This window comes from Meles meles, chromosome 21, assembly GCF_922984935.1.
Source record: "Meles meles chromosome 21, mMelMel3.1 paternal haplotype, whole genome shotgun sequence".
Taxonomy (NCBI): Eukaryota; Metazoa; Chordata; class Mammalia; order Carnivora; family Mustelidae; genus Meles; species Meles meles.
This window is the reverse complement of record NC_060086.1, coordinates 9630126-9655512: the sequence shown is the minus strand read 5'-3', so window position 1 is coordinate 9655512 and position 25387 is coordinate 9630126. Positions and strand designations below refer to the sequence as shown.

The following is a 25387-nucleotide window of genomic DNA, read 5'->3' as shown; positions in this document are numbered from 1 at the left end:
TTGTCAGAGAAGGTAGTGTTTTGCCCGTTTTCCAGGTAATCAAGTTGCAGATCTAAATTTCCCAAGGCTCACTAGCCACAGGGCTCTAGCTAAAAACTACAGGTTGTCTAACTACATCACTCTGCTTGTATTCTCTTGTCCTTTCATTTTCTTTTTTTTTCCTTTTTTTAATATTTATTTTTTTTTAAGTAATCTCTGCACCCAACATGGGGCTCGAACTCACAACCCTGAGATCAAACACTGCATGCTCTTCCAACCGAGCCAGCTAGGCACCCCTCCTTTCATTTTCTTTAGCTGAATGAATGTCTTTGCAGCTCCCCAGCATGCGGTACATGCGGACTCCTTCTGGGAAATAAAAAAGCAAGTTTTCACAGCTGTCCTGGGTGAGAAGTTTGCCCGGCCGTGTTCTAGGAGAGGTCAAGGTATGATTACCCTCTACTGACCAAGCATAGTGACAGCAGCAAAAATAAGCAAGGCCAGAATGTGCAAGCAAGATCTAGAAAGCCACCATATGAGGGAGAAACATGACCACCATGCTGCTGGAAGGGGAAGGAGGAGGCTAGAGCCTACAGTAACCACTGGTAGATTTTTCCCTTTCAGACTTCAGCCACAAAGGAAAGGGGAATGCTTTTCTTTTTTCTTTTTTTTTTTTTAAGATTTTTTGTATTTGTTTGACAGAGAGAGAGAGAGGCAGGCAGAGAGAGAAGAAGGGGAAGCAGTCTCCCCGCTGAGTAGAGAGGCCAATTCGGGGCTCGATCCCAGGACCCTGAGACCATAACCTGAGCCGAAGGCAGAGGCTTAACCCACTGAGCCATCCAGGTGCCCCTCTTTTTCTCTTTTAAGACAAAAGACAATTTTGTAGCATAGAGAAAGATGGGAGTGTGGAGGTCATTTAGAAACTGTGGACCCTCCAAGGGCCTTAGGTCAGTTCGAACACTTTACAGTCCAAGATTGAGTGTATGTGCCACCAAAGCAAGCGTGTATGGTCCAAGATTCAGAAGCAACCTTCAGATAAGATCATGGAACCATGTAGGAGATCGCTGGGACATGATAGTGTTCAAATATTTTGAAGGACTGACAAGAAGAACGACTGCATTTTGTGAGAGAACAGGACCGATCAAGACGAGGTTCAAAACTGCTCTGAAGAGGAAATGCAGTCAACACACCACAGTGAGCCACTAGGTGAGGTAGCTAACTTCTCATTTGCTTATGGTTGTACCATTGGTCATTGTTATATTAATGGAAGAAAAGAATAACTCATCCTGAGTTAATTGCTATAATATAGGATGATTTGGATAGCATATTGATCTTCCTGATGCTATTTTTAAAAATCTATTGAGATACAGTAAGGACACAGGATTGAATTAGAGAATCTTGACCTACTCTCAGGTCCACTACTAACTAGCTCACTCGTGTGCCTTGGATCTGACTTCCCCAGGCATTGGTTTCTTCACCTGAAAACAAGAGCTTAACCAGATCATCTTTAAGGTCTATTTTGGCATTAATATTTTCCAACTCTGGGCCTCTTTTCTTTTTTTTTTTAAGATTTTCTAAAATTGGGCGCCTGGGTGGCTCAGTGGGTTAAGCCGCTGCCTACAGCTCAGGTCATGATCTCAGGGTCCTGGGATCGAGTCCTGCATCGGGCTCTCTGCTCGGCAGGATGCCTGCTTTCCCCTCTCTCTCTGCCTGCCTCTATGTCTACTTGTGATCTCTCTCTGTCAAATAAATAAATAAAATCTTTAAAAAAATTTTTTTCTAAAATTAACTTTTTATTTGAGAGAGAGAGAGTGAGCGAGTGCACAAGCAGGGGGAGGGGCAGAGGGAAAAGGAGAGAATTTCAAGCCGACTCCCAGGGGCTTGATCTCATGACCCTGAGATCATGACCTGGGTCGAAATCAAGAGTCGGACACTCAACAGACTGAGCCACCCAGATGCCCCTCCTTTGCTTTAGAAAGAGCAACAAGCTTGGAATTGGAAGAATTTCTTTCAAGCCTCAGCTCACTGGTTGCATGGCTAGGCAAAGATCATTTTGACTAAGAGGCTGGATAGAGCACTATCAAGGCATCAACACACATGCGACTCATGGAATTGTGTGGGTTTCCTGGTTTTCCCTAGTGATTCTGTTCCCTTCAATCATCTCTTCCCCCAGCCTAATTCAGAGATAGCAGAGTGCCTAAAAGCATAGGCTTTGGAGAAAGAGCCAGGTTTGAATCTTGTCTTTCCCACAGATCACTTTGTATGACCCTGGTCAAGGTAATTACTTTTCTGTGCTGGTGCTTACAGTTTCCTGGCATGTAAAACAGATTTTAATATTTTACAGGGGAAGTATTCTCAAGACTGTAATATTTCATAGGATTGATATCGTAAAGATACATGTGTGTAGATTGTTTCCAAAGATGGTCACATTATCTCCCATACTCTTTTGCAATGTGACCAAGAAATAGTCTGTCTTTTCTTCCCCTTGAATCTGGCCCAGTGGCCTGTCTTAACAATCTAATATGGTGGAAATAATGCTGTGTGACTTCCAAGGCTGAGCCCTAAACATCAGCAAGTTCTACCTTGACCTCCTCAGGAAACCAGGCACATCATGAGGAAGCCCAGGGAGCCATGGGGAGACACTCACACAGGAGCGCTGAACCCCCAGGCCGACATCCTGGCTGAGCTTCCAATCTGTGGGCCAACATCACCTGCCAGCCATCCCAGCTCCTTAGTTGACACCACAGGAAGCAGGAGAACCCAGCCAACCCACAGATTTGTCAGCTTGTATGAGAAATGATGACTGTGGTGTTAAGTCACTAAGTTTTGAGTTTTTTTATGTAGCAATAAGGAAGTGAAACCAAGTGCTTAGCAGTACCTTGCCCATAGTAAGTGCTCTAAGGACATATATGGAGGGAATGGGAACAGTGAAGGAGTGCTGTGAAAAGGCTGGAAGTCAAGGAGAAATCAATAAGAGTACGGGGCAAGCTGTATGAAGATGTTAAAGGTCGGGGCGCCTGGGTGGCTCAGTGGGTTAAGCCTCTGCCTTCAGCTCAGGTCATGATCTCAGGGTCCTGGGATCGAGCCCCGTATCGGGCTCTCTGCTTGGCAGGGAGCCTGCTTCCTCCCCTCTCTGGCTGCTGCTCTGCCTACTTGTAATCTCTCTCTCTCTCTCTCTCTCAATCTGTAAAAAAAAGAAAAAAAATTTAAAAAAAAAGATGTTAAAGGTCATCTAGCGCAAAAATGCGGTCTGCAATATTCCTGTCCTCCCATCCTCAGGGCTCTCCCACCTCTCCAAGAGAGCACCAGATGATACAGAAGAGGCCACTTTGAGCAACTCCATTAGGAACTTCTTCCTTATATTGAACTTTTCTAGCATTTCCATTCACTGGTCTTAGTTCTGAATTCCGGGGTCCTATAAAACACATTTCTTTTGGAAATGACAACTCTTTACATATTTGAAAACTGTGACTACTTTGTTCCTCATTCTCCCCTCCTCTTCTCCTACCTAAAGAAAGGAAAAATTCTCCAGATTCTCTCCAGTGGAATGGTATGGTGTTCAGACCTCACACTCTCCAATTTACCTATTTCTGGGCCACCATTAGTTTTTGGGTGCCTCTTAACAGGTGGCAGCCAGAACCCACCCATCTTAGATGTCTGACCATGCATGGGGGAATGAACGAATGAAACAAGACTGACCATGTGATGACTGTTGAAACTGGCCAGTTGGTACATGGAGGATCGCTGTCATCCTCTCTACGTCTTTGGGAAAAAAAGGGAGGGGGCGCCGGGGTGGCTCAGTGGGTTAATGCCTCTGCTTCGGCTCAGGTCATGATCTCAGGGTCCTGGGATCCAGCCCCGCATCGAGCTCTCTGCTCAGCAGAGAGCCTGCTTCCTCCTCTATCTCTACCTGCCTCTCTGCCTACTTGTGATCTCTGTCTCTGATAAATAAATAAAATCTTTAAAAAAAGAAAGAAAAAAGAAAAAAAAGGTCACGACCCCCCCAAAAAGTGGGGGAAATGATACCATGTTTCTATAAAGTTAGGGTGCATTTAGGCAGGGAATTTCACGTGCAGGCATGCTGCTGTCCTTCAGCATGTGCGCCTTTTGAGGGATCAGGCAAAATCAAACTCAGTGGGGGCTGGCGGGGTGGTGCAGAAATAAACAGGGAATCTGGTCTGAACCCTGCAACCGAGCAGAAGCAGCGGGAGAAAGCGGTAGGCAGAGACTTCTTTCACAAGCCCCCCAGCATCAGGAGCCCCTTAGGAGGCAGCAGCCTCTGAGATCTCTGCCCAGAATTCTGTTCAGAATTCTGCCACCGTGACTCAAGTCTGACCGTGATCACTCAGTTTCTGGCTTCGTAAGCCAAACGTGGGGCTCCGTGTCCATAAACGTGGATCAAGTGACGGGCCCGGGTCGCGGGTGAACCGGGCTCTGAAGTCAACGAAGGGAACACTCTCCCTGGACGGGGACGTCGGAGATCGGGTGGGAGAACCGCCAAAGCCTTCACCTGGTTGGCACTTCCTTGGTTAAAAGGGTGGGGGTGGTGGAACTAGGTCCCTGTTTCCGTAGTGGAGCGACTCCTCCCGTTCTTAAAGCACCTAGACCCCCGACGAACCCGAGACACCGAGACGAAAAGAAGACTTTCCCAGTTCCTAGAGGGACCGCTATGGCTCCGTTGGACTCCCGCGGGGGCGGGGCTCTGACGCACTTCCGGCTGCGCCGGCCGCGGGGCGCATCGAGGTGTCCGAGCGCTTCGAGCGGTTTCAAATCCGGTGAGTCTGTCGGTTCCTGTTTCGCGCGGCGGGCGGGGGAGGGAGCCTTGGCCGAAAGGGTTCGGGGAGGGAGGAGTAGGTTGAGCAGCTGTGGCCTCTGGAGAACCCCCGCAGGCCGGTCCCGGGAGGTCTTCAGGGAGGAGCCCCGTGCTCCTGCCCAGCCCCAGGTAGTGGAGGCGCCAGCTCCCGGGAAAGCCTTTTTCTCCCCGCCCCGGTGGTTTCACAAAGAATCTGCCTCATTCTCGTTCCAGAGCTGTTTTTCTGTGCTCTCCCTGAGCCGAACCGTCTGTCAGTCGGACCGGGTTGCGTTCTTTTTCCCTGGCTCTCAATAGGAAATCCGAACTCAGGACTAATCGATGAGAACACACGCCTGAGGGGCTTGGGGACCTGCTGTGGGAAACAGAGCCTCGTTAGAAGTCCCGGGTCGTGACTCATCCAAGAGGGGGAATAGTACCGTTGGGCTTTGTTCAGATGAGAAAGCACACACACAACAGGCATCTGCTCGAATTTGGGAACGCATTTTTATTTTACCGTTTATAAATAGTTGGGCGAGACCAAGGTGATCTGGTAGGTGAGGGTCTTGGAAACCTATGTTATGTAAGGAACAGCTGAAAGAACTGTGAAGAAGGGAGTTGAGAGCCAAAAAGCAGTTATTTTCAAGGATTGGAAGGCTGCTATGAAGAAAGTAGGTACCGCACAGTAGAATTCTGTACCTCAGTTACCAAATTTGCCTGCCTGCGAGTTTTCAGGTACACAAGGTATGTGCTAAAGGCATTCTAGAATTAGTTGGTAAGTACCATTCAGTTGTTAGAAGCCGTGATAATTTGTTTTATTTATGCCTCATCTTGTTTCATAATGGATTTAGGACACTTTTATTAGAGTATACATTTTGGGGAATTGTCATAAAAGAGGGGAAGAAACCCACAAGACCGTGGGAACAGGAACGATTCTCTTCTGGTTATGGTAGACTGTGAACTTAGGAGTTTCTTGTGCTAAACATTCTCGGTAACCTAAAGAAAGTAGTTCACTGTGGGACACCTGGTTGAGCATCTGCCTTCGGCTTGGGTCATGATCCTGGGGTCTTAGGATCCAGCCCCACATTGGACTCCCTGCTCACTGGGAACCTGCTTCTCCCTCTCCTCCCCATTTGTGCTCTCTCTCACAATTTATATCGCTATCCATCTCTCTCCTCAAATAAATAAATGAAATCTTTAAAAAAAAAAAAAGGTAGTTCACTGTGGTTGAAGACAATGTGATTTAGTAATTAAGGCTCTTGTTTTCTATCCACATGCTTTTGATTTTATAAACACTTTGTTAGGAAGACTTCAGAAGCCTGGGAGCCTGGCTGACTGTTGGTAGAACATGTGACTCTTGATCTCAAGGTCGTGAGTTCAAGCCCCACACTGGGCTTGGAGCTTACAGTCAGTCAATCAATAAATTAAAAAAAAAAAAGGGAAAAATTCAGAAGCCAAGACCTGGAGGGCATCCCTGAGTGAACCTTTAGGCACACTCAACATGACCAAATGTGAAATAACCGGCTTGCTGCGGGGCGGGGGGAGGGAATCGAGACTGAGCATTATTGAATTTTTTAAAAAAACCATTGCCAGTCTGATAGATGGAAGCATTTCATTGAAGCTTTCATTTTCATGTCTTTTATTATAACTAAGGTTAAATACCTTTTTGTGTATTTATTATTAAAGGTCAATAGAAATCTGCCCTGAAAATTGAGCACTGATGAGACGGTGTGAGGAGGCAGAGGCCAGGCTGTGACTTCTGTGTGCCAAACAGAGAAGTTAATAAAATGATTGTAAACAGCTGGCTGTTATATGCAGATTTGTATGCTAAACCTCTGCTGGTACCAGACTTAACAAAGTGTGAAACTTCGATTTTTCAGAGGAGGGAACTTAGGAGCCAAGGGCAGGCTGCTGCAATGCAAGATGGGACACTTTAGCATGAGTGGTATTTTGAGTTAAAAGCAATTGAAACCCAGCAGATTCAGGAAAAGCTCTTCACCTTTCTCCTCAAGTGCCTGGCTATACCATAAAGAGAGCTATTAAAAGAGATTTTTCTTTACCTAAAAAACCTGCATGATAGGGCACCCTTAGTTTTCCAAACATCTCCTCACCTTTCTGCTGATGATTTTCCTCATCTTAGTATCCTCAGACTGCTCTCCTTAGCTCAGGTTGTTATTTAAGCCTCCATGTTGCCTGACTGCCTTCAGAATTTCATGTCTGTGTGGGTCCCTGTACATACAAAGCAGAATTTGATTTTCTCCTGTTGAGTTTTTTTTTTTTTTTTTTTTTTTTTTAAGGTAAGCGCTATGCCGAATGTGGGGCTCAAACTCAAAACCCCGAGATCAAGAGTCACATGCTTTTCTGAGCCAGCCAGGTGCCCCCACCTCCCCAATCTTTTTTCTTTCTTTCTTTTTTTTTAATAAAAAATAAATCAGTAAACCTCTGCTGGTAGCCTTTGAGCTTTGGAGTTGGAGTTGCCAAACTGGAAAATGACTTGTGTGATTTCAAAGGAGGATAAGATTGTCATAACGTTGTCAACTAGTTAAAAGTGTTTGATAAAAGTGAAAGTAAGCATTATGTAATGTTTACAGTAGGTCTGTTAGAAACTTTATTTCAAGGGCACCTGGGTGGCTCAGTGGGTTAAGCCTTTGCCTTTGGCTCAGGTTGTGATCTCAGGGTCCTGGGATTGAGCCCCTCATCGTGCTCTCTGCTCAGTGGGGACCCTGCTTCCCCTTTCTCTCTGCCTGCCTCTCTGCCTAATTGTGGTCTCTCTGTCAAATAAATAAAGTCTTTTAAAAAATCACAAGTAGGCAGAGAGGCAGGCAGAGAAAGGGGGAAGCAGGTTCCCTTCTGAGCAGAGAGCCCAAGGCGGGGCTTGATCCCAGACCCTGAGATCATGACCTGAGGCGAAGGCAGAGGCTCAACCCACTGAGACACCCAGGCGCCCCAAGCAGGCACCTTTTTAAAAAAATAATTGTAAAAGAAAAACGCTCCATAACTTTTTAAAACTATCTAATGAACTCTAACAATGGTCTGCTTCAACATCATAAGTATTGAAATTAACAGCTAACATATTTCTCTTTACTATCACTCCATAGTAGAATAGCATTTATGAAAGCTCCTTTCCCCCCACTTCCCCATATTTTTAAAATTTAAATATTTTATTGGTTTTTTAAGATTGTATTTTATTTTTAAAGATTTATTTATTTGAGAGAGGGAGCACACACACACAGGGGGAGGGGTGGAGCGAGGAGGAGAGAATCTCAAGCAGACTCACCGCTGAGTGCAGAACCTGATGTGGAGCTCGATTACATAACCCTGAGATCATGGCCTGAGCCAAGATCAAGAATTGGCCGCTTAACTGACTGAGTCACCCAGGTGCCCCCAAAGATTTTTTTTTTAAGTGATACCTATACCTGTAGTGGGGCTCAAACTCACAACCCTGAAATCAAGAATCACATGCACTGCTGACTAAACCAGTCAGGCACCCTGTAAATGTTTTATTTTAGAATAGTTGAGATTTCTAGAAAAGCTCAAAGATAGTACAGAACTCCCATTCACCTCTTCTCCAGTTACTCTTAACTGCTTATGTTACTGCCTACATTTGTCACAACCAAGGAACCAACACTGGTACATTACTATCAACTAAGCTGCACAATTTCTTGGAATTTCACTAGTTTTCCCCTAATATCCTTTTTCCGTTCTAGGATCCCATCTAGGGTACCACCTTATATTTGTTTTCAAGGCCATTTAGTGCCGCCTGATCAGTGACAGTTTCTCAGGCTTTCCTTGTTTTTGATGACCTTGATAGTTTGGAGAAGTACAGGTCAGATATCCTATAGCTTGTCCCTCAGGGTGGGTGTGGAGGAGGAAGGCCGTAGAGGTAATGTGTCTTTGTCACCGTTATCATCAACATAACCACCGATGATGTTGACCCTGGTGAGCCGGTTCCCCTTCCCAGTGAGTGCTTGCCTTCAGCCCCTTTCCATATTCTCCTTGTGGAAGCAAGTCCCTAAGTGCAGTCCACCTTCTTGACAGAGGAGTATCTACGTAAATAAGTTTTCCATGCGAGATTTGTCTCTTTTCCTCTGTTTATTCATTCCCACCCTCCTCCCGCCCCCCCCCCTTTACGTAGCGTGGACAGATAATTATGTCTGCTTCCGGATTATAACCCAGTACTGTATTATTTTGTTGCTCAAATTGTTTGAGCTGTGATCATTGAACTTTTTGTCACCACGGGATGCTCCAGGCTCATTTTATATGCTCCCCAGCCTAGAATCAACCATTTCTCCATTTTCTAGTAGTTTTTATTGGAGAATGATACTTAGAAACCAAGACCTGGGCTCTGGGGGTGCTGATTGTGGGATGTCATTGCTTCTAAACCTTCACAGCAGACAGAGCTAGGAAATAAATGTCTGTATACTAACTCCTGTGCACACCCTTACCCAATTCTGTATCTTCCTGCATCTGTAGTAAACTAAGCATGACTTTATGCTGCTTCTGTATTTTTTTTAGCTTAAATTTGTACTGAAAAAAATTTTAAACATTTTATTATTTGAGAGAGAGGGAGCATGAGTTGGGGAGAGGGGGAGACTCCCCACTGAGCAAGGAGCCCGATGCAGGGATCGATCCCAGGAGTCTGGGATCATGACCTGAGCTGATGAGGCTTAACCAATTGAGCCGTCCAGGCGCCCTGTCCTGATATTTTTGTAAAGCTTGATTTTACAGTTTTTTACCCTGTGAGTAGCCCCAAAGATCCATATATGACATTCATTCTTTCCACAGGTAACTCAGTACCTGCAAATACCAGGCATATTGTAGGTATTTGGAAATAGCAGAAAAAGAAAACAGATGAAAGTCCCTGCCCTCAGGAGTTGATATTCAGGAAGGAAACATGGTTTCTGGTTTTTTGTTTGTTTTTTTTTTATTTGACAGAGATCACAAGTAGGCAGACAGGCAGGCAGAGAGAGAGGAAGAGAAGCAGGCTCCCTGCAGAGCAGAGAGCCCGACGCGGGGCTCCATCCCAGGACCCTGGGATCATGACCCGAGCGGAAGGCAGAGGCTTCAACCCACTGAACCACCCAGGCGCCCCTGGTTTCTGTTTTTTGTTTTTGTTTTTTTAAAGAGTAGGAGCACCAGTCTCGCTCAGTCGGAAGAGCACGGGACTCCTGACCTTGGGGTTGTGGGTTTGAGCTCCATGTTAGGTCTAGAGATAAGTGATGTGGAGGGAAAGCGTCAATTCGGAGAATAAGGAGTTCTGGGGTGAGGGAGGGTTGTGTGTGGTTCAGAAGAGGGTGGCCAGGGATGGCTCAGTGAGAACATAGGAGTACAGATCAGCCATTTGTAATCTGGAGGAAGCATCAGCCAGAGGGAACAACAAATGCTTTGAGGTGCCGCCCACATTCTGGTAACAGTGTGGTTGGGGTGGAATGAACGAGAGAGAGGTAGATGAAAGTAGAGACAACAGTGCTGAGACCTTTGAAGCCTTGTCGGCCTCTGTGATGACCTTGCCTTTTCCTCTTGAGACACCGCCTTGGAAGGCGTGAGCAGAGGAATGCTGTGATCTGACTTGAATTTTAATAGGATCACTCTGGCTGCTCCTCGGCAATAAACCGAGGGCCAGGGAAACAACTTCAGAGGCTCTCACAGGGCATGGGCCAACAGGTGATGGGCTAGGATGGCAGTTTTGGAGGCAGAGAGAATTCGTTGAACGTTGGGTCTTTAAGATGTAGAGCTCACAGGAATTGCTGTGGGATTAACCAGGTTTTTTGGTCCAAGAAAACAGAATGGTGGAGTTGCCGTTAACGGAGATGAACAGTTTTGGGGGCGATGATGGGGACTGCAGTTTTGGACATGTTAAACTTGAGGTACCATTGCACATGCAGGTGGCGACGGCAAGTAGTGGTTGGTCTTAAGAGTCTAGAGTTCAGAGGAGAGGTCCAGGCTGGAGATAAACTGGCCGTGGGGATGGCAGTCCGAGCCACGTAACCAGATGAAATCTCCAAGCAGAATGAATGCAGTGAGGAGGAAGGGGTCCAGGCACCTGGCCCTTCGCTCATTTGTGGTCTTGCAAAGACATAAATTCAAGTTGTGGGCAGCATCTAAGGGAAACTTTTTCTTAAGATTTTTTGTTTGTTTTCAAGTAATCTCTACACCCAGTGTGGGGCTCAGACTTCCAACCCCGAGATCAAGAGTCACATACTCGACCAACTGAGCTAGATAAGCACCCCAACTTTTTCTTTATTTGTCTCTGTATACATGTTTTGCAGAGGTAGTTATGTGATCTGTGGGTTTGGATATGCCCTTCTGGGAACAGATGCCCAGGAATGATAGGTCACTCCCTGTTTAATGCCACCTGTGTTCTAGAACTCCTCGTGTCTCGCTGAGTTTCCCAGGCGTGATCCCAGAAGCTGAGCAGCCCGAATGGATTCCAGCGTCTGTTGGAACAGTGTCCTGTTGTAGGTTTGCCCTGCTCTGGGTGGAGTGTGAAATTTTGTAACCGGTTACGAAAAAGCGTTTCAGCACTGGGGAGACGTGCTTCTGAGCATTTCAGATGAATGCTCCTGGCACTGCTACCTCTCTTATTTTGAGGTTAGTTTAGCCTTGAGAGCTAGTGCCTTTATTTTAGGAAACGAGCTGGTGTGCTCCTATCCCGGCTGTCGTCGAGTTATCCTGAATTTGGGCACTCTAGCCGTGTGTTGGGTGTGCGGGGCAGCGGGAGGGAGTGGGTGGTGCTGATTCTGGTTCACCCTGTCAGGACCACGGTTGACATCATAGGATGCTTCAGAACGTATGTGGAGGGGAGTCCCAAGTACTGGCATCCCTAGAATTCTGAACTGATTATAATTAGCAGCTGATAATTACTGCATTTCTCCTAAAAGGTTACATACTGAGGTTCTAGTCCTAGAATCCCATTTCTTTTTTAATTACCAGAATCGGCAATTCATATAAAATATATGTTTTTAATGTGTGTTTACTAAATGTTTGAACCTAAATAACTTAATACAAAACTCAATACAAAAGCTGTAACGTACATTTGTGGTGGGGGTTTCTGTGTGGTGTGGCATTGCTTTTTTGTTTTCTTGGGGTCGTTTTATTTTTGGAGGGCATGAAGTTTGGGCATTGGTAGGAAAATCTGTTTTGTTTGTCTTTAATGATATTCTGATTTTCTGATATAGAAGTAATAATACATTCTAGAAAATTTGGGAAATAAAAAAAGAATATGAAAAACTGAAGTCAGGGACTCCTGGGTGCCTCAGTCGGTTAAGCATCTGCCTTCGCCTCAGGTCATGATCCCAGGATTTGAGGGATGGAGCCCCACATCAGGCTCCTTGCTCAGCGGGGAGTCTGCTTCTTCCTCTTCCTCTGCTCTCACCCCCTCCCCGCACGTTCTCTCTCTGTGTGTCTCAAATAAATAAAATCTTAAAAATACATACATATAAAAAAACTAAAACCTGAAGTCATCTCTAACCCAGCAATATCACTGTTCGCATCTTACCCTTTTTCCTTTGCTGTGATTATGGGGCCATAATGCAAGACTTGATATCCAAGTGATACAAGCCACATCTGTGGAAAACGATGTGCGTATGAGCCATGAGCACACGCAGGTTTTTATTTTCATTTTTATTTTTTTTCATACTCACGTTTTTAAATGCTTTAGATTTAGATTACCTGTGATTCCTGTTTCCTCATCTTATTTCCTCATCTTCTGTAGGCCGCCCGTGCCTCCTTGTTATTAGGGGCGCTCCCCTTGTTATCAACTTGGTTTGCATAACAAAAACACACTTAGGTTTTTGTTGTTGTTGTTTTTAAAGATTTTATTTATTTGTTTGACAGAGAGAGAGATCACAAGCAGGCAGAGAGGCAGGAAGAGGGGGGGGGGAAGCTGGCTCCCTGCTGAGCAGAGAGCCCAATGTGGGCCTCCATCCCAGGACCCTGAGACCACGACCTGAGCTGAAGGCAGATGCTTAAGCCACTGAGCCACCCAGGCTCCCAAACACACACAGGTTTTTGTCTGTTTGGCTCTTTGTTGAGACTTCCGCTGGAGTTTTCCCGCTGTCAGTTATCCATACCCAGAATGGGACGTCTGTGTGACACGACGAGAGCTGCTTACAGTTTGGAAACAGGCTCAGGAAAGCCAGTCACAGCACGGAGGGCTAATTTATGCACGTTTCTTTCAGAGTATGCTTAATGAATGCTGATATTTATAGTCTGATTCTGATATCTCTTTACTCATGTATTTTCCATCTCCCCCACAAACTTGCAAGCTCCGTGGGGGTGGGAGCACGTCTCATTTGCTCATCACCGCACTCCGAGCACCAAGCCCGCATCAGGCCTTCCAGTGAATGTTGAGTGAATGGACTTCACTTGTTTGGCAAATGAAGAAAATTAAAGTAATTGTATTTACTGCAGATATTTTTGATGTTCTTATGCATCAACTGACTGACATATTTAAAATATTTAAATTTTTTAAAGATTTATTTATTTATATATTTGACAGACAGAGATCACAAGTAGGCAGAGAGGCAGGCAGACAGAGAAGAGGAAGCAGGCTCCCTGCCGAGCAGGACCCTGAGATCATGACCCTGAGCTGAAGGCAGAGGCTTTAACCCACTGAGCCACCCAGGCGCCCCTAAAATATTTAATATTTAAAAGAAAAATACTTTTAAGCATTTTGTATTTGTATCATCTACTGTGTTTAATTTTTTTCCAGTTTCTTCTCAGTAATATATATCTCATCAAAAGTGAATACCTCTGTAAGAGTATAGGTTACTGTTAGTCTAATCTCTATCATTCCCCCTGTCCTTCTGTGAAACCTAAAGGTAAAGGACATTTAAAAACTTTCATGTGCCCTACTTAAAAGTGGGTCAAGTGAGGCTCAGAATTATATCACTGGGGCACCTGGGTGGCTCAGTCAGTCACTTAAGCACCAGACTCTTGGTTTCGGCTCAATTTATGATCTCAGGGTCATGGGGTCAGCCTTTGTAGGGCTCCAAGCTCAGTGCAGAGTCTGCTTGTCTCCCCCTGCCTCCCACATGGTTGCAGTCTCTCTCTCAAATAAATAAATGGGATCTTTGAAACAGATTTTTTAAAATTACATCATTAATTACACTCAATTATTTTAAAATATTCTAGTTAATTCTAGCCTTCTAGCATGATTCCTGGTTATGCTGACTAGCCCCATCATTTGACTAGCTTTATTTTTTGGGGGGGGTAAAGTAGGGGGTTTGATGTGGGGCTTGAACTCACAACCCTGAGGTCAAGAGTCGCATGCTCTACTGACTGAGCCAGCCATGCACCCTTGGCTAGCAAATTTTTAGTATTGAAGCTCAAAGTTTTCGATTTAGAAAGGCTGTGTTTGGCCTGTCGATGTTCTTTTGAAATCTCAGGAGTTGTAAGATTCTTTTTTTTTTTAAGATTTTATTTATTTATTTGACAGAGACACAGCGAGAGAGGGAACACAAGCAGGGGGAGTGGGAGAGGAGGAAGCAGGCTTCCCACCGAGCAGGGAGCCTGATGTGGGGCTTGATCCCAGGACCCTGGGATCATGACCTGAGCCGAAGGCAGAGGCTTCAACCCACTGAGCCACCGAGGTGCCCCAGAGTTGTAAGATTCTGAAACAGTTTTTGGAGCAAAGTTGATTTAAAGTAATTTTAAAATTATAACATTGTGCACCTTTTATTAGAGTAGAGACAAAGTAAGATTAAGTAGGATATCCTGAGCTGACTCCTGAATGAGTTTGAACCGTAATTTTTTTTTTTAAGATTTCATTTATTTATTTGACAGAGAGAGACACAGAGGGGGGAAACAAGCAGGGGGAGTAGAAGAGGGAGAAGCAGGCTTCCACTGAGCAGGGAGCCTGATGCAGGGCTCAATTCCAGGGCCCGGAATCATGACCGGAGCTGAAGGCAGCCGCTTAAGAGCTGAGCCACCCGGGCGCCCCTGAACCGTAATTTTTGTGATAGTTTTAGAGCGGCCATAATTTCCACAATTTTGTCTGTTAAAGGTGTGGCTGTCAAGACCTAAAAGGCATCCTTTTTTTTCTTCTTTCTGTAATTTATGGTAAATATTTTCTTAGGTTTAACGTGTAGCCCTAAAGAACCAGAAACCCAAAGGAACCGATACTCCTGCTCCACAGAGTCCCACCTGTAGTGAGGCTGTTTCTGGAATCGGTGTGATGACCAAGGTTTTGGGCATGGCTGCAGTTCGGGGCCCTCGGCCTCCACGGGAGAGGGGGCCTCTGGTGGTTAAAGATGAGGACGAAGAGGGAAGGCAGAGCCTTCCTAGCCTGGAGGTGTTCCGCCAGCGCTTCCGGCAGTTTGGCTACCATGACACACCTGGCCCCCGGGAGGCCCTGAGCCAGCTCCGGGTGCTGTGCTGCGAGTGGCTGAGGCCCGAGATCCACACCAAGGAGCAGATCCTGGAGCTGCTGGTGCTGGAGCAGTTCCTGACCATCCTGCCCCAGGAGCTCCAGGCCTGGGTGCAGGAGCACTGCCCGGAGAGCGCGGAAGAGGCCGTCACTCTCCTAGAGGATCTGGAGCAGGAACTGGACGAGCCAGCACAGCAGGTAGACTGGGGAGACTGGGAATGGAGCACTCTGAGTAGGACTGGGTTTATCTGTCCAGTGGGAGGAGCTGAATAGAAGTTTCTGCTGACTTAGATCACGTTTCCTCCTGTTTCCCTTCTCCTCGCCAGTATTGGTCTTTATCTGTGGACATGTTTGCTTTCTTTTTCCAAGCGGTTGTACTTTAGCTCTCCTGGGGCTTGCTTTCATTCTGCAGTGGACCCTTGAACAACACAGGGGTTAGAGTTGTTAACCTCTCCCCCCGCTCCAGCACACGTTCATTTGAAAATCCCGGGTTAACATTTGATTCCCCCAAAGTTTAACTTCTAAATGGCCTACTGTTGACTGGAAGCTTTACCGATAACATTCATAGCCAATTAACACTTATTTTGTATGTTATGTGTGTTATATGCCATGTTCTTATAATAAAGTAAGCTAGAGAAAGGAAAACATTAAGAAAACCGTAAAAAGAGAAAATACATTTACTGTACTGTATGTATCAAAAAAAAAAAATACACGTATAAGTGGGCCTGTGTAGTTCAGACTCGTGTTCAGGGATCACCTGTAGTTCTGAGATGAGTTGTGCACAAACCCTGCCATTCCTGGCTGTCTCTAGGTCTCACCTCCTCCAAACGAACAGCAACAGGTGTGGGAGAAGAGGTCCTCCTCAGGAACAGCAACGTTTCCAAGCAGCACACAGCCCCAGTCTGCGGAGACCAGTCACAAAAGCGAGGGTTGGGAGCCCTTGTACATCCAGGAGACTGGGGAAGAGGAGGATCTCACTCCAGACCTGAGAAAGAGTCAAGGTAGGGACTGTCTTGTCATGCTCTGTGCTTGGTGCCCCAGGCCTTTGTGGTGGAAGAAACAGAATAATTCTAATTACTGGTTGTGAGGCGGTCTCCCTAGACTGACTGACCCGGTCTGGGTGCCTAGGCAGGATGAGTGCCTGAGTGCCCTTCCTCCCAAGTCTCACACATAGAGTCAGCATGGGGACAGGACATACTCTTAAAAGGGTTGGTTAAAGTGAGTTTAAAAGTGGGACTGTTTGGGGCACCTGGGTGGCTCAGTCAATGTAAGCGTCTGCCTTCCGATTGGGTCATGATGCCAGGGTTCTGGGATCAAGTCCCACATCAGGCTCCTTGCTCGGTGGGGAGGCTGCTTCTCCCTCTGTCTGCTGCTCTCCTTGCTTGTGCTCTCTCTCTCTGTGCCAAAGAAAATCTGTAAAAAAGTTGGGGGGGGGCGCACTGTTCACAGAGGTGTAACAGGTTGAAGGAACAGTGAGAGATGATGCTTGTTCATTTGTTAATGACTGAACGAAGGAGCTGTTAAAATCAGCATGGGATTGTGCAGAAATGGTCCCAGGTAATTTCTTTTCAGCTTCTGCCTCATAAGGTTATTTAAAATATTTTGCTTATTTATTGAGCTGTTTATTTCCCACACGTAGTACACGGCAGCTTGAAGGAAAGACTGTACATGTAGCCAGGCCACTGCTCATCACCCAGAGTGAAAGGGATGTGTATCTGTCGCTGCCGGTGGCCAGGACAAAGAGATGGTAGAGTGGAGAGAGAGCTCCAGGGATCAGGGAAGGGGCTTAGAGGAAAGTACTGTGTTGACAGAGACTTCTGTACTTCTGGGGGGGCCAGCAGGTCTCGGGGCCCCTAGTTCAGTGTGGATTTCTCTTACTCCCCTTTTCTTTTTTCTTTTTTTTTTTTTTTAATGATTTTATTTACTTATTTGACAGAGATCACAAGCAGGCAGAGAGGCAGGCAGAGAGAGAGGGGGAAGCAGGCTCCCTGCCGAGCAGAGAGCCCAATGCGGGGCTTGATCCCAGGACCCTGAGATCATGACCTGAGCTGAAGGCAGAGGCTTAACCCACTGAGCCACCCAGGCGCCCTTCTTACTCCCCTTTTCCGTATGTGTGCACCTGGAAGTGTGGCGGCCACTAAAAAAGATGGTTGGCTTCAGTCTGGCTTTAGCAGTATTAAGTTAGAACCGAAAGAAGCGTGAGACACAACCACGTGTAGAGTACGTGCTGGGAATCAAACCCTTCGGGGAGGTGAGCTCTTTGATGTAAAGACGATCTGGGGCTAGCCTGGTCTACGCGGACTGAATGTCCTCTTTCGTTGCTTTTACATTCCACTTCTGTGAGCACGCGGATCTCATGAGTTTGCCACTGGCCTCGTCTCCCTTAATTACTTTTTATTTTCCTTAATCAACTTGGACCATTCAGTCATATTTTTACTTACTGTTTGTGCCTGACCATCACCCAGCTCCTTTGCTGCTGTCCCAGGAGGCTTGGTGTGGCCCTCCTACCCTCTTTATGCGCAGCTCTTCTCCTGGCAGGGAGAGCTGTGTGCTCGTCATACTGTCTAGCTGCTGCGGGGGCTGGTGTGAAACCTGGACTGTAAGCCCCGTCTGGTGGCAACGTGTGGCAGTATCACGTTGTGACCTGCCACCGAGCGGTACTTGCTCCCAACGCCAGCTGGCGTTTCTGTGTCTCCTTCAAGTTCCTTCTCAGGATATAAAACAACTGACCTGCTCTTACTCTGCTTCTTGTTTCAGATCGTAACTCGAACACCCAGAGTGAGGACTCTATAGATGAGCAGAAAAGTTCCGAAGGGTCTCCGGAACTCAAAAGGGAGGTTACTCCCATGGTCATTGCCAGTAAATGTGAGGCCAGGTTAGAAAGGCAGTGGGCAAACCTTGAAAAGGAAAGAGGAACAAAAACTCCTCTTCTAGACAAAGGTTCCAAGAAAGGCAGAGAATTGATTCCCACTAAACCTGCCCCAGGAGAGAGGCGTTATATCTGTGCCGAGTGCGGAAAAGCCTTTAGTAATAGCTCAAATCTTACTAAGCACCGGAGAACGCACACTGGGGAGAAGCCCTATGTGTGCACCAAATGTGGGAAAGCTTTCAGCCACAGCTCAAATCTCACCCTCCATTACAGAACACACTTGGTGGACCGGCCCTATGACTGTAAGTGTGGGAAAGCCTTTGGTCAGAGCTCAGACCTCCTTAAACATCAGCGAATGCACACGGAAGAGGCGCCCTATCAGTGTAAAGATTGCGGAAAAGCTTTCAGTGGGAAAGGCAGCCTCATCCGACACTATCGGATCCACACTGGGGAGAAACCTTACCAGTGTAACGAGTGTGGAAAGAGCTTTAGTCAGCACGCAGGTCTCAGTTCTCACCAGAGGCTCCACACCGGAGAGAAGCCATACAAATGTAAGGAGTGTGGGAAAGCCTTCAACCACAGCTCAAATTTTAATAAACACCATAGAATCCATACTGGGGAGAAGCCCTACTGGTGTAATCACTGTGGAAAAACCTTCTGTAGTAAGTCCAATCTTTCCAAACATCAGCGAGTCCACACCGGAGAGGGAGAAGGGCTTTAACTGACAAGTAGTGCTCTCTCGGTGGCATTTGTTTTTATTAAACTTTAGCCCTTGGATGCTAGGGAGAAGCCCAGTAATTGCGATATAAACTCTAGTCGTAGATTTTGTTTCACTCGACATCAAGGGGTGCTGGAGCAGAGGGTGCTCGGTGGTGGCACCGTGGGAAGGAGGTGCTGGTGGGCGGCGGAGCGCAGTCCCCTCACCACGCTTTGGGTCCCATCAGCCAGGCCGGCGCTGCTTCTTGTATAGTTAAAACTGAGTATATCCCGTATAATTAAGGAAGAAACAATGAAACTGTTTAACCGTTTTTAACATATATTCAAGAAATAGGATTTGTAAAGAATTGAGCCACATGGAAAGCAATTTAATCTGATTCGGAATAAACTTCTAACATCTTGTAAACGTGCCTCCGGACTGTTAAATGGTGTGCTGGTTACTGAACACTGTTCTCAAGAGAGGAAACCTTTCCCACTGGTTTTAGCTTCGGGGAAATTTGGATTTGGGGTAATTAGAACTTTTCATACTCGTGAAGGTTTGGATCAGGAAATTGGGGCAGAGCAGCTGTGTCTTAGTCTACGTTGTGCTTTATTTTATTTTTTTCTGTATGCCGAACACATTGTTTTCATCAGGGAGGACATTTGTCAGCCTCGTGTGCATTTTGATTGTATATGCCTCTGCCACGGTCTGAAAATCCGACTCTGAAGTTTCCTTCTAAACTCCACACCTCAGTAATATCCAGCAGGATTCCTTTAAGTCCATCCTGTCTGTCCCCTGCCTGGAGTCAGGTGAGATCTTCGCGTGGTCTCCAAGAAGAGTCCATCTCCTACAGCAAGGGGGGGAGGGAGGTGCGTTTGTTGGGCCGGAGGGTTCTGGAGAATTTGGGGCTTGAGGTACTCAAGCACACCTCCCCAGATGTCCCATGCATCAGGATCCTAGTCTCTCCCAGTCATGGCCTAGAGTTTGGGGATAAGTGACTTGACAAGACTTTGCATTTAGCTGTCTCTGCAGTTCCGCCAGCCTCGCAGCCGGCCGTGAGCTGGTGTTCAGGCCCGTCTGCTCTTGCTGCAGAAGATGGGGATCTCTGTAATCCCTCCTGTGGGCGGCTCGGGCTTTCACAACATGCCCTGAAATGATAGTTGGCCGAACTAAGCCTGTAATTTTCTTTCTTCAAAGCTTGAGAGAGAAACTGGAGTCCTCGTTATTGCCACCATGCCAGTAATGTTTCAAGTTCTAGGACTACTACAGAAGCTAATGCTTCCTCTTCTACCTGAATCTCATCCCCTGCCCTAACTGGTGGGAACCTTGCTAATGGCCATGGTAGAGTATGCCAGGAGTCATCACTACCCCGCTCGCTACAGGCTCCTCTTACTAACCATCTGACCGGCGAGTGACCTGTTCGGAATCCCATCCTGAGGGCGCCGTTTCTAGGGCCACTTCAGTACCGACTGTTAACAGGTTGGATTTCCCCTAAAACAGCCCGCGACAAGGGCTTAAGGGCAGATAGTTTATTTAGGGAGATGGTTCCAGGAAGCCAGGTGTGAAGGAGCAGGAAAGGAGGGGAGGACGAAACCAAGAGTGGGTGCACTGTTGAGCTGGTGGCTTCTGTAGCAACCAGTACTCGAATCGGGGGACCTTTCCAGAACAACACAACAAATGGCAGCAACTGGTATACCCGAGCTCTGCTCCCATCCCAGTGCCTGGCTGTGGTTAGGACGCAGTGCCTCCCTGGCTCGGGGAGAGTGGCTGAGAACCCCTGGTAGACTGGGCAGAAACTGTCCCCAGGGGCTTTAAGGCCGTCTTGGTCTGAAGATGCTGTGAGCCACGCCCCCCCCAATATATCACCCAAATATGCATCTTTACACACACGCAGACAAATGCACAAGACTTACATTTGGATTCTACATAATATTGGGGGCACACTTAACTCTCAAAAAATGATTCAGCGTTTACCTGAAATTCAAATGCTTCGCTGGGCTTCCTGTATCTTGCAGTCCCGCCCCTGGCACCTGGGGGCAGCAGTGCTTCCAACCCTGTGTCTGCCCAAATGTGGTAATCTGATGACCTGAGGGGACTCACTTGCACCCGCAAAGTGTGTAATTGTGGATGAGGTGGCAGCTTTGTGCACCCCAGGAGATACACTGTGACTATAAACTCTAGGATAGTCCCTCAGTGCTAGCCTGGAATTCAGGGCAGTGGCCCTTTCCTTGCAGCCCACCTCCAGAATTCTCTCTGGGGGAGATCGCCTGCTGCTAGGAGACGGAAGTGCCCGATCTAGCTTGAGATGGGAAATAACACATAGCTGTTTGCATGTTTCTATGTCATGGCTTAGTTTCACCCCATCCAGTCTATCTACCGTGACTTACATATAGTCCAAGTATACGATTCCAAAATACGATTCTAGATGAATAAACCAATTTTCGCTCTTATTACTACATTTGTAGTAATATCAGAGCTAATATGTGTTCACATTTCATTTTTTTCAACCTTTTAAATTGTAAAATACACAACAAAATTTACCATGTTATACACCTTAAAAATATATAACTTATTAAAGACATGTAAGCTTTAAATTTATTCCAAGCTAATAGAAAAGATCTCATTTTAGGGGTATCTGGGTGGTTCAGTTGGTTGGGTGTCTGCCTTCGGGTCAAGTCATGATCCCAGGGCCCTGCGATCGAACCCTCTCATTGGGGTCCCTGCTCAGCATGGAGTCTGCTTCTCCCTCTCCCTCTTCTCCTCACCCCCCTCCCACCCCGCTCGTACTCTCTCACTCTCTCAAGTAAATGAAATATTTAAAAAAAGAAAACATCTCGGGGCACCTGCGTGGCTCAGTGGGTTAAGCCTCTGCCTTCAGCTCAGGTCATGATCCCAGTGTCCTGGGATCGAGTCCTGCATCAGGCTCCTTGCTCGGCGGGGAGCCTGCTTCTCCCTCTGCCTCTGCCTGCCTCTCTGCCTACTTGTGATCTCTCTCTGTCAAATAAATAAATAAAATCTTAAAAAAAAATCTTTTAATTTTTTTTGAAAGATTTTATTTATTTAAGAGAAGGAGAGCTGGGGTAGCGGGGAGTACAGAGGGAGAAAGACAAGCAGCCTCTACCCTCAGCACGGAACTCAACGCAGGGCTCAGTCCCATGACTCTGAGAGCAAATCAGGAGTTTGGATGCTCAACCCACTGAGCTACCCAGGCGCCCCTGGAAGTAAAATTTTTAAAAAGGGGGCAGCATTAAAGACAGTAATGGGAAAAAAAGACTAAAAATTTTACACTTTATTCAGTAATTGTATCATTTGTATGAATACTGTATTGTTATTTTGAGAACTACTTACTTGAAATGTCAGAAAAAATAACCATTATATTTATTTAGTTTGAAATGAAGGGGGCACCTGGCTGGCCCAGTCAGTAGAGCATGTGACTCGATCTCAGGGTCTTGATTCTGAGCCCCATATTGCGGGTAGAGATTACTTTAAAAAAGTTTTTTGGGGGGAACACCTGACTCGATTAAGTATTTGATTTCAGCTCAGGTCATGATCCTGGAGTCCCAGGATCAAGCCCCACACGTCGGGCTTCCTCTAAAGCAGAGAATCTACTTACCCTCTCTCCCTGCTCCTTGTCTCACTCTTTCTCTCTAATAAAGAAATAAAATCTTTTAAAAGTTTTAAAGTTTTTTTTTTTAAATGAAGGTTTACCCATAGAAGGTAACGGAATGTAGTTGTAAGAAAGAATTTAAAAATGGATTGGCAGTATCAATATTAACTTTACAATAAGATACCTTTTTTTATTTCTGTCCAAGAGCAGTTGCCCAGAAATAATGTGAACCCCAGTATGTCCCCTGCTTGTGCTCTCTCTCTGAGCTGAGGCTGACTGTCATATATGTAGTCTAAGAAGCCAGATCTCGGGGTGGGAAACCGGACTATCTTCATCAGGAGGGAAGATGGCCGTGAAGGAGGGCACTCTGGCCAAGGGAGCAATTTTAAAGGTGTACAGATAGAAAATAGACGGCTCCCCCCAAAACTAGATGTCTACACAGACACTCTGAGAGTATTTGTTTTCTCCATCCTCCATCCCTACCTGCCAGCTTGGTCATATCCTTGTCTGAAGACGGCTAGATTCTGACACAAGACCCCAGTGAGGACACCGGTACCCTCCCTTCTGTTGACTTTTCGTAGGCTTACTTGTTTACTCTTACTTTTTCCTTTTTTTTTTTTTTTTTTTTTAGATAAAAGCTTTACAGAAGTTCAAACACTCCCTTTCCCACCTTTCCCACCTTGGTGGATTGCCTTGAGCCTCTCCTAGGTGACTTATGACGCTCCAAAGAATAAGGTCATTCAGAGCATGGTCTTCGAGAACTTGCTGGGAATTACCCAGCTGGCTGGGTTCTGGGGCAAACAGCAACCATGAGCTACAAATTGACTTCTCAGCCCCAGTGAGAGAGTTAGTTGATAGCACTGAACGTGCTGGGAGTTAGAGCTGTTCCTTTCTTGGATAGTCATCAGGGGACCTTTTCCAGAACAATCGCACTTTGAGGAGACCATTTCCACCCTGTTCTCCTTGCCACTCCACTGCCTCCTTCCTCATCTCTGTTCTTCTTGTCCTGGAGGTAGAAGTGGAAGAAAAAGGAATTGAGGAGAGTTTAAAAACAAATGCAAAAACCAGGGTGGGGAGAGAGAGAGAGAGTGTGTGTGTGTGTGTGTGTGTGTGTGTTTTGTTTTGGTGGAGTAGGGTTGGGTATGGAGTTTACTGAGTGGCTTGACTGTCCCAAGCTTTTGCTCAAATTCTCACTATGGCCTGGAAGGACTGCAGACGGGTCACGCCCCCACCCATCTCAGGCCACCCCTCAAGTGGTATTAGTGATTGTGCATTGCTCTGTCCTGCCTCCGGGCCTTGATCCTGGCTATTCCCTCTGCCTGTAGGTCCCCTTCCCCGCCCCCGGGCCCTGCAGTGCCTCTGGAAAGTCTCCTTTCCTTGCCAGAATTGGTCACTTAAATTACTGTGCTTGGACTGCGGTCCCGGGAGAGTGAGGGCTGCTGCATTCGCACAGGGGACTGTGGGCGCCACAAATACGGGATACAGTGGAAACTGGGAATACAGGGGAGGCAGGGCCGCAAGGGGCGCCAGGAACGCCCTCGTTACTCAGAATATCACAAGATTTCGTCCTGTGCGTGACCTGGAAGGGTTTGATTCCGACACTTACGGGATTACTCCCGTGAGGGCCCAAGACGGAGCAAACCACGAACCCCGAAGCCGTCCCCTCCCGCCCCCAAGCATTTCACACATTTGGCTTCTGGGGGGGCCTCGCCAGTTTTCCCCGAGCTTTCTCTCTCATCGCTTGTACGGGTTTTGCCTTCACGGGAACCCTCTGGTTGGGCTGGAATATTCTCTTCGGATTTTAAAGAGGGCATTTTTACATGAAACCAACACAAAACTCGGTTTATTTGGACCTTTCAAATAAAGGTGAATTTTTTCTAGTGATGAAAACTTCAGAAGTCTTCCTGTTTGCTGCGGGTCGGCTCGGCACCCCGGTAGCTCCGACAAGGTGCGTTTCCCTCTGCCCTCGCCGACACACTGGGTACCCAGGCCGCCCCCGCCGCCTCGGGTCTGCGGCGCCCGAATTTACGCCCGGAGGCCGAGGGAGGCGGCGCTTCGCCACGCCCGGCCATCAGGGGGCGCGGCGGCGGGCGGGAGCTCCCGGGCGGGCGTTGGCGTCAGCGCAGGAGCTGCGCGGCCTAGGCCGGGAGTTAGCGAATCACCGAGAGGCGAACTCCTCCAGAGTTCCTAGAGAGGACAAGTGGGCGTGGGGGCTGCGGGGATGGGATGGGTAGTGAAAAGGTCCGACCCGGAAGCGAAATAGAGAGAACTTCCGTTCTTTGTTCTGTCCCGGTGTGTGGGTCTGTGACAGGGTCCAACGGGGCCTGGTCTGTGTCCGGCCCCCCAAATCTCCCGTCCCTGCCCCCAGGGTGAGTCCGGCGGCCCCCGGGGCTCGCGGTGAGACGGAGGCTGTGGCCGCCAGGGAAAGGGGTGGTGTCCGCGCCGCTGCGGCCCGCGGGGTCCCCAGGCCCGCCCGGAGCAGAGTGCCGGAGGCGCCGCTCCCTCCCCCGCAGCCGGTCCCCGACTCCGCTTCCCCGGGGACCTCCCTCCGCCAAACGGGGCCCTGCCTGGAGGGGAGGAAAGGGGCTCCGGTTCTGGGCTTGTGACTTAGCCCAGCTCGAGCCCATAAAAGTTCCAGTATGGCTGTAAACGGGCCCCTCTCTTTAGAACAGCTGCTGACAGCTCCCCTAACTTGGTAATTCTCCCAGACGTTTTTATTTGGTGTTAACACAGTTATTCGCGCCAGTGGCAGGAGAAGTCTCTGTACTTCGCCGGCTCTGAGATCTGAGTAGGAGTTCCACGAAGTGTTCGCAGTTAGAACTAGGTCTGGAATGCGGGGGTGGCGGGGGGGGGGGGGGCGGGTGGCGGTGCTAACTTAGATCCCGGGAATAATCCCGCTGGCGCTCAGTAAACCGAGTTCCTTACGGGGAATGATATAGCGGTGTCTGGCTCCCGCTCTCAGTTGTGTTAGATCCCTGACGTGGGATTGAACGCAGATGGATGTTTCCGCTCTGAATGGCATTCGTAAGCCCCAGGCGAGGCTAGGCAGGGTGATGAACCCGAAATACATGGAATAATGA

At 47.4% G+C, this 25387-nt stretch overlaps 1 protein-coding gene across 1 annotated transcript in view; it reads left to right on the top strand.

The window, feature by feature from the left end:
• ZKSCAN1 (zinc finger with KRAB and SCAN domains 1) overlaps positions 1–25387 on the top strand; it is a 60710-nt gene that overhangs the window by 27374 nt on the left and 7949 nt on the right. The window contains 3 exon segments of the mRNA XM_045994153.1: positions 14848–15332; positions 15946–16135; positions 17892–18731. Of these exon segments, the coding sequence (XP_045850109.1) occupies positions 14848–15332; positions 15946–16135; positions 17892–18731 (1515 nt within the window).